At 32.7% G+C, this 9,313-nt stretch overlaps 1 protein-coding gene across 1 annotated transcript; it reads left to right on the top strand.

Annotated features, from left to right (window-relative positions):
• Window positions 1–1,751: 1,751 nt before the first annotated feature.
• LOC145052527 (protein SHI RELATED SEQUENCE 1-like) lies at window positions 1,752–4,085 on the top strand. Its single transcript, XM_079000349.1, has 2 exons — window positions 1,752–2,926; window positions 3,399–4,085. Exons 1-2 carry the CDS (start codon window positions 2,011–2,013, stop codon window positions 3,791–3,793), a joined length of 1,311 nt encoding a protein of 436 aa, XP_078856475.1. The 5' UTR covers window positions 1,752–2,010; the 3' UTR covers window positions 3,794–4,085.
• The last annotated feature ends 5,228 nt before the right edge of the window (window positions 4,086–9,313 follow it).

Consider the following 9,313-nt stretch of genomic DNA (forward strand, 5'->3'; position numbering starts at 1 on the left):
TCTTTATTTTTTAATTTAAGGGTGAACATATGGACCATACCAATTATTGGAGCATATTGTTTTTGTAGAAATTTGTGGACCTTGAATTGGATCTATTGAGACTTATCAGGTCCAGGTTCAAGTCCAGTCACGGTCCGGTTTCTGATTCTTTAACGTAGAGGTAAACATTTGGACCAGACCAAACCGAACCGTTTTTACAGAAATTGATGGACTTTTAGACTGGACTTACTGAAACTTACCAAATTTGAGTTTGTTCCCGGTTTGGAGGTCCAAATGCCCACCTCTACTTAATTCTAACGACCAAATTTGTTGAATTTAAAATATTATTTTGCCTTTTATAAATACCAAACTAATTTGACCATTTTTATTCGCACCTTATAGAGACTCTTTATTACTTTCAATTTAGTTTATTCTACATTGATTTCAAACAACTCACTAAATAATACCAACTCTTCTGACACATCCACTATAAATGTTTTCGTTTTCGATTCTTCAACACCATCACCCCACCGCCCAAAATTTGAAAGAATTATTTTCACCTGCCTAATTTCATCATCCCGGAATTGCATTGTGTTACATTTCAAAACCCAACTTCTCGCTCCTTTATGGATACATTCAAGAAACCCAATCTTAATCCTATTATGAAAACATTGTGAACCTTAACAATCCAACAAAAATAAATAAATAAATCTTCCTATCTAATAAATGAATAGAGTTAACCTCATTCCGCCATGTGTCATTATTTTTGTTCTCCAATTTGAATTTTATTTTACAACTCATATTCATAAATACTTATAAATTCTTATATGGTAACAAAATATATCTAAATATGTCAATATTACCCACCACACTTATCCCCCGATTAAATGATATTTACCAAATTTGGTTACACTTATTATGTTTATATTTTTCTTTTATAATTCCTTATTTTTTAATAATACATGTTTATTTTAACAACTTAATTTTCTTATTCATATTAACAATTTTAATTTTATAACCGTGGTTGCTAAGAGTTATAAACTAATAAATAAATAAATGAAGGCGCTCAATATATCGGAGGACTCAATGACAAAAACATGCAAACAACTCCCTATTTTTTTGGAGGAGCGGGACATATCATTTTCACAATGAAATGAAGCGTGTGGATACTTAACAAAAGATTAAATTACGATTAAATTTCGTGACGCTAACATAATAATCATGAAATTTAACATATAACTTGGACTGTTTTTGAATTTTTAATTATTGTTACGCTGACTTGTAATTTTTAGTTTAAATATATATTTTTTTGTTTTTAATTAAACTTGGTAAATATTTTTATATAGTAAATTAATATTGTAGTGTGGTACCACACATCCCATTATTAACCTAATAATGAGAATAGTTTTATTACCTTAACATTTTTGAATAAATAGGTTATTAAATTAAATTAATGTAACTTATTCGTTTGTTTCTATATAAGTACAAATGAACATGATTTAGAAAATAATAATAACTGTTAAATAGTTATGATATTTTTAATTGCTAAATCTACTCTAATACTAATATTTCAAAATTATGAAGCAAATGCGATGCATATTTTACCATGAATACAAATAATTTAATAAAGAAATAGACATTTTTGAACTTAACATTTTTTTAAACATTTACAAGGCATTATTTTTTTTCTTAAAATCCAGAATCTCCAACAATATCTAGCATAGTAAATAAACATATAAAATATAATTCTAAAAAGTGATGATGGATTCTATGTCTCACACATATAGAACAAACCATTTTTCATACACTCGGAAGAAAAGCAAAATAACTACAAATTTCTTTTTTAGAAATTAACCCCCCACCCTAGATCTTTGAGTAGTTGACACTATCCGACCCCTACACTCTTCATTACCACACAAATTTATAACCTTTTAATTAATATATTTTTTATTTATTTTTTGTTCTTTGTTCTGCTATGGATTTGAGTTTGATCTTTGAAGAGAAGTTTGGGAGGAGTTGTGGTGTTAAAGAATGTCAGGATTCTTCTCGCTAGGTGGAGGGACTGGAATTGGTAAAGTTGACGAAGAACACCATCATCATCATCATCATCCTCATCCTCATCACCTTCAACATCAAGATCAAGATCAAGATCAAGATCAACAACATGATGATGGTGTAATTAACCCTTACGGTTTGTACTTGTTCAAGAACGAGGAGATCTACAGCAAACGTTTTGAATTATGGCAGCAGTATTATCAGCTTCAACAACACCAGCACCGGCAGCAACTCCTCCAACAGCAACCGCATTATGATTTGGGTGTTGGTGTTAGCCCCAGTGGTCGTACTGATCAGAAGAGAAGTAGCAGTGTTAGTAGCGGAGGCGGAGGTGGTGGTGGTGGTGTGGATGATCTTAATCGAAACAACAACGTTGATCAGTTGGCATCTTCCTGGGATATCTTCAGTGGTGGTAGATCGGCCGTCGAGGGTGGTGGTGATAGTAAAGTGATGAGGCAAGGTGGGTATGGAATCGGCGGTGGAAGTGGAAGTGGAAGTGGAAGCGGAAGCGGTGGTGGAATCAATTGTCAAGACTGCGGGAACCAGGCGAAGAAAGACTGTCAACACATGAGGTGTAGAACTTGCTGCAAGGCCCGTGGTTTCCACTGTCAAACCCACGTCAAGAGCACATGGGTTCCGGCGGCTAAACGCCGGGAACACCAACAGCAACTCATGTCGTTAACCCAACAACAGAACTTAGGCAATCAGCAGCTGAGTCTAATGATGCGAGCCAGCAGTGGTGATGATCATCAAAATCCCAAGAGACTACGAGAAGATCAACATCATCATCATCATCATCATCAAAACCAACCGAGTATCGCCGTCGCCGGGAGCGGCAGCGGTGGCATGGGTATGATTTTGAGTGCTCCACAACATCAAAGCACTTCTTCAGGTAAAGTTTTGTGTCTACTTTCTAGAGATAAAACGAAGAAACAAACAAAACCCACATAATTTTGTTTACTTGATTCAATTATTGGGCTTTGTTTGGAAAAAATTCTCTTTTTCTCTTTACCAATATTGATTTATGATTTGATGGGGTTCGTCTCTATGTGTATATATATATATATATATAGATATATAGATTAGCTTCATATTTCAAGACTCGTTTAGGCTTTGAATTCTGGGCTAGAGTCTCTATGTATGGAACTATATATCTATGATTCTACATCTATAAAACCTATATCTTTAGATGAAATCTATGGAGTAAGCATATATATATATATATACACACACAGTGAGTGTGTAACTACTGCGAGTAACTGTGTGTAGATCATGTTGCCATACAGACATACACCATATTTGACCTAGTCATGAGCAATATAAAAACCTATATAAACTATAAAACTTTCTTCATAATTTGCTAGGGTTACAGGTGGGTCATTTCCCGGCTGAAGTGAGTTCTCCTGCGGTGTTCCGATGCGTTAGAGTGAGTGCAATGAACGAGGCGGAGGAGCAGTTGGCTTATCAGACGTCTTTGAACGTCGGTGGACATGTTTTTAAGGGAATTCTATACGACCATGGTCCTGAAGCTCGATACCATCACCCTGGGGAAGGTAGTTCATCCGCCGGCGGTGGTGGTGGTGGTGGTGGTCAACATCATCATCAACTTAATCTTATTACATCCAACACGACGGCTGTTGCGACGGCGACCACCGGTATCAATCAGGGTGTCACTTATGTTGACCCTTCGTCGGCGTATCCAACTCCTTTCAGCGCTTTCATGGCCGGCACGCAGTTTTTTCCACCGCCTAGATCATGAGAAAGGAACAAAACTCAAGAAAAGCTAATTATTGGTATGAACTTTTCTTATTTCTCTAACAAAAAACATTAATACTACATTCATCCAGTATTGCAGCTATTAATGTTTTTTAAGTTTTGAATACTCATTAAACTAGGATTTTCATAATTCATAGCAACAATTAAAATGTATGGATATTTGACGAGCTACTAGCAGCTTGGATGATTGATGACGATTATGAGGATGATGTAATTTAATATGGGATTTTGTTGGAATTTCCATTGATTCTTTTGATTTGTGTTTCTTTATAAAATTTAGTTTTGAATTCTGAATTTTAAAATGTACAAGAAGATTCTTCATATGGGAAAAATATATAATTAAATGTCATTTTGGATAAAAAAACCTAATATTTTTATTTATTACTAGACCGGATTTTGAATTTATGGATGACTTTCTGATTGGTTTTTGAACTCGAGGTTGCTTTTACCCGGTTTGTCTGCCGCTTCCGAGGTTGCTAGGGTTCCCTTTTTTCTTCCCCAAAGCATGTTTCACATCATTATATATATATATATATATATATATATATAGAGAGAGAGAGAGAGAGAGAGAGAGAGAAAAAGAAGAAAGTGAAAGAAAGTATGCGATGTGTATTGTAATTTGTCTATGAAACCCTTGTTTTGCTGATATTAATTCATACTATTTGTTTTTACGTAGTTAATGTTTTGGTTGAATTCAAACTCACCATAATCTATTTCTTACCTATAGCTATACATCTATACGTATATGAACCCTTATATATAAACACATACATGCATGCATATGCATGTGTGTGTATATGGATCCACATGTCTAGGTTGGTGAGTGGTAATTTTCTGCACAATTAAGTTGAATTCAATATGGGTCACTTCTTTTACATATATACATGTATAATTACAAATCCCAAGGACTGAAAGAGAAGTGTACAGGAAGTTTCTTCAAAAACACTATACAACATTCACCATGCATATATATAAAAGGGGCCCCTCCCCCAACTCCAACCAGATCGAGAAGAATCAAAACCGGTAGATTTTTCAGCAGATGTTTAGTTGGGTTTCAATTATGTCCAGTAAATGCCTGTGATGACTTAATATACCTATGCATTATCACACACATTTATGTGAACCTAAGACTTGAAGATGTGCATAAATAATCCATGTCCTTGCTTCATAATATGTTTGCCTCTATATATCCATAATCCCCACTCGTTTTAAAAATCACAACATTCTATTTTTGAGAAAATGTCCTTCGTATTTTGAACAGTATTTCAGAGATTTTTATTAAAGCGTGTATCCGTAAACTACAAGAAATTAAAGATAGAACTTGCAAACTTCTATCAAGTCACAAACTTTACCATTAATGAGTTAGTACAAACTACAAAGTGTAGTTGATGTATTAACCATATATCGATGTGAGGACCTTGTTAAATAATCTTTGATATGAAGGTGTAGATGGTATAGGGTTTGACCCTTAAAAAGTCAACTCGGATAATTTAATTATGTGTATTTAAATGGAGTATTTAGTAGGTGATGGTGCAGTCTAAAGAACCTACACATACTAAATAAGGGTAAAGTTATAAAAAGATGCCCTTTATAGAGTACTAGATTTGGGGAGTATATGTAAGAAACACTAGGATTAACAAGGTTACCTGAGTTGATGAAAGTTCTGATTCATAACAAGTACCCCTTTGATTACGACACTACACTCTTTAAGGATAAACATACTTTCTGGTGCCATCTTCTTTTCTATTCCTCTATGTGTTTTGTGTGTGTGCTTTGACAGCAACACATATTTAGGAAGTGCATTTGTTTTTCTTGATTTTTTTGGTTGAAAAGCTGTCATTTAGAGGCATACATAATGGCCACATGTATGTCAGTTCTGAGTTATTGTCTTATTGGTCTGCCTAAATGTAACCATTTTGAGTTATGTGTATCGGATGCATGATGATATCCAGAAACTTGTTCCCTGTTCTATTTTCAGTTTAGGGTTAGAGTTACTCAAGGTTTGATTTACGATTGAAAATACGGTTTGGTTGGCACAGATATGACAATGAAGATATGCTTTCATAGATTTATATAGATTTAATTAGGACAACTTGTACCACCTTCTAGGATGTTTATAATCATAGAAATAGAACAAAAAATGTCGTATAGTTGTTCAGTGGTATCAGATGTTGTCCTCCGTATTTGAAGTCGAGAGTTGAATTACATTAAATTTGCAGTTAAAAATAATAATAATGGAATTTACTTCATTTATACTTGTGAATGTAGTTAACAACTTTTTTTTTTCTTATATGCCAACTACGAGAATCAAAGTGGTATTTTGTAGTAGTCTTGAGCATGTGTGGTTCTGTTTTGCCTAAAAGAAAAGTAGAAAGCAACCGTAGTAGGTGATTTTTAACTCAAAGAAATGATTGTCTTATTTCTGTGTATTTTTGGTGGTTTCTTTTTTAATCTTGGTTTGCATTTGCCAATGAGGTCCACTTCAACCGAGCGGAGACACATTTTAGTTTTCCTCTTCTAGAAATTTCTAGTGGAATGATGTCGAGTACTATCCGTGTCCAAAGCAGTGAAGCCCCTTAATGAGAAACTGAATTGCTAAGGATGATGTTATCTCTTCGAGGAGGGATCGAACTCGAGTTCGTAGGGTGTTATGACATACAGTCCTATCGGATGTCACTACTCGCTATGGGTGACAATTGATGACACAACACGACAAAAATACACCACACGAAAAAAAATTGGGACGAAACTGAAATTAGAATTCGTGTTCGTGTCGTGTTTGTATCAAGTGTAAAAAAGATGACGTCGTGTCGTGTTTGTGTTCAAAGTTTGAAACAAAATTGATACGATTTAACATTTGTCTGTCGTGTTATATAAAATTAAGTATTAATTAAATAACTAATTGTTATTTTATGTTATCTTTGTCATGTCGTGTCGTGTTTGTCGTTTTTTAATCGGTTCGTTTTCATGTTAGTTAAAAAACATGACATCGTGTCATGTCGTGTTTGTGTTATATCAATCATTGTCGTGTCGTGTCGTGTCATGTCAGACAAAAGCATGACATGATGGTCTGATTTTCCACCCCTACTGCCTTCTGCACCAAACCGCCATTCAATATATATATATATATATATATATATATATATATATATATATATATATATATATATATATATATATATGGAAAAGTTTAATAGAAAACCATAATAATGGGTTATTCAAGGAACTAGATCTTTTTTTCAATTTTTAGAGCTTATTCTTTATCGAAAAAAAAAATCTAAAAATATCTAAATTCATATATTAACATTGTGAATGTGAAAAATATTTTTCGGATTCACCGTGTGAATCCGGATTCACGTTGTGAATTTTCAAAGATTCACATGTGAATTTGACGTAAAAAAAATCGAATTTTATATCATTGAAAAAAAGATAAAAAGTTATGAATTTCTGTATTTTTAGGTTTTTTTTGATAAAAAATAAGTTTTAAAAATTGAAAAAAAGATTGGTTCCTTGGTTAATTATGGTTCTCTATTGAACCTCACCATATATATATATATATATATATATATATATATATATATATATATATATATATATATATATATATATATATTGGTTTGCATTTTCTAGTAATATGATAACTCATAGGTCTATAGAAACTACAAGTCTACAACGTACTAAAAAATGAAACTACGGCCTTCCAGAGTACCTTTAATGGGAGGTTTCATTGTCTAAGATGACATGAACCATGACCACGAAAACTACCTGCCCCCTCCGTTCTTTGTTGTTTTCATGGTGAATTGTGGTGGAGAGGACGGTAGACCACAACCAATTAAAGTGAAGGTAAAATTGAACGTTGAACGGTATAAAATGTGTTTTTACTTATAATTACAACTTTCTACCATCATATTTTCAAACCATTATTCTCTTTTATACACTTTAATATATCATATAAATAGTTTAATTTTTACAAATTTTGATTCGAATGATGATGAAAAATTTATCTCGACATTCTGTAATATTATGCAAGACATAGACGACGAAGTGCGTATAGATGTTATGCATACAAAAGTAGTTGTCAATCAAGATTCCCAAGACGCATAAAGAGTTTTGGTACGTGATTATTTTGTCAATAATTGTCTTTATAAGATGAAGCATTCGAATGTCATTTCTGTCTTAGTAGAACATTATTTTTATGTATTAGTAATGTTTGAGAAGCGCAATATGAATATTTTAAGTAAAAATCAGATGCTAGAGATAGAATGAGATTTACTACTATACAGAAATGAGCGGATGCACTTAGATATTTATGATACGGTATAACCTTTGATACATTAGATGAATACTTGAAAGTATCAAGAGGACCGCAATTGAGTATGTAGATCATTCTTGCGCATATGTTTATGATGTTTTTCACGAAGAATATTTGTGCAAACCTACTACACATGACATCGAGAACTTGTATTTGTTGGGGTTTTTATTCAAAATTTGTTATAAAAACACAAGATTTTAACAAGACAAGATTTTAATATTTTGAACTATTATAAACTAGTAATAACCAAACATGGACCTTCTTGCAAAGTTTGGAAAGAAAATAACAACCAAAAGGAAAAAGAAGAATATAACCTTTGTAGACTTTGAATCGTCAAGGGGATGTTAGGAAGTTGACGAAAATGAATGAACCTTTGAGACACTAACATAAAACCAACATGATGTAAGATACTAGTCTTGTAAGTCTCTTAAGCTAAAGCTTTAAGACATAAACTCAAGTAATGTCTTAAAGAGAAAAAATGCAAGTAACTCTTTCTTCAAATCCTTTACTTCAGAGATAAAGAAAAGAAGAAGCAAAGGAGGATACGGTTTTCATTAAAAAGAAAGGAAGCACAATGTAATCCTTTAAGCCAAATCTATTAACCATTAGGACTTTGCACTTTAAGCCTTTTTCATACCTCTAAAGCCTATAGTTTATTGTATCAATCAAGACATGCTTCTAAAGCATGTCAGTTCAAATAAACTAACCAAAAAGAAGTAAACTATTGTCCGCTACTCATGGATTCGGTTTTTGTGTATAAAAGAAGAGAATTTTATAAAAATTAATATTAATTTCCATTCTTTTATAACTTATAACCTTTAACCTTTTGGAAAAAGACAAAAGTCTTTATGGTCCAAAATTTTGTACATGAGTTAATAAATCATACCATATGATATATATATATGTAACATGTAACACCCATAAAAATCAAACCAATTTAAAACTTTTTAACTCATTCAAAAACCAATAATTATTACAAATTTGTTTTCAAAATGGTTTCATGTCAGTGTATCCCAGAATCAAATCATAAAAATATAAGGAGGTGGACGATCACACCTTCGCCTTTTCGCGATCATCAGAATTACCTGAAACAAAATCTAAAACTGTAAGCTCGAAGCTTAGTAAGTTCCCCCAAAATACCGACGCCATACAATCATAAACATATCATAGCAAATAAACATCATTTATATA

This window comes from Lactuca serriola, chromosome 5 (genome assembly GCF_051521515.1).
Source record: "Lactuca serriola cultivar US96UC23 chromosome 5, Lser_US96UC23_V15, whole genome shotgun sequence".
NCBI classification, from domain to species: Eukaryota; Viridiplantae; Streptophyta; class Magnoliopsida; order Asterales; family Asteraceae; genus Lactuca; species Lactuca serriola.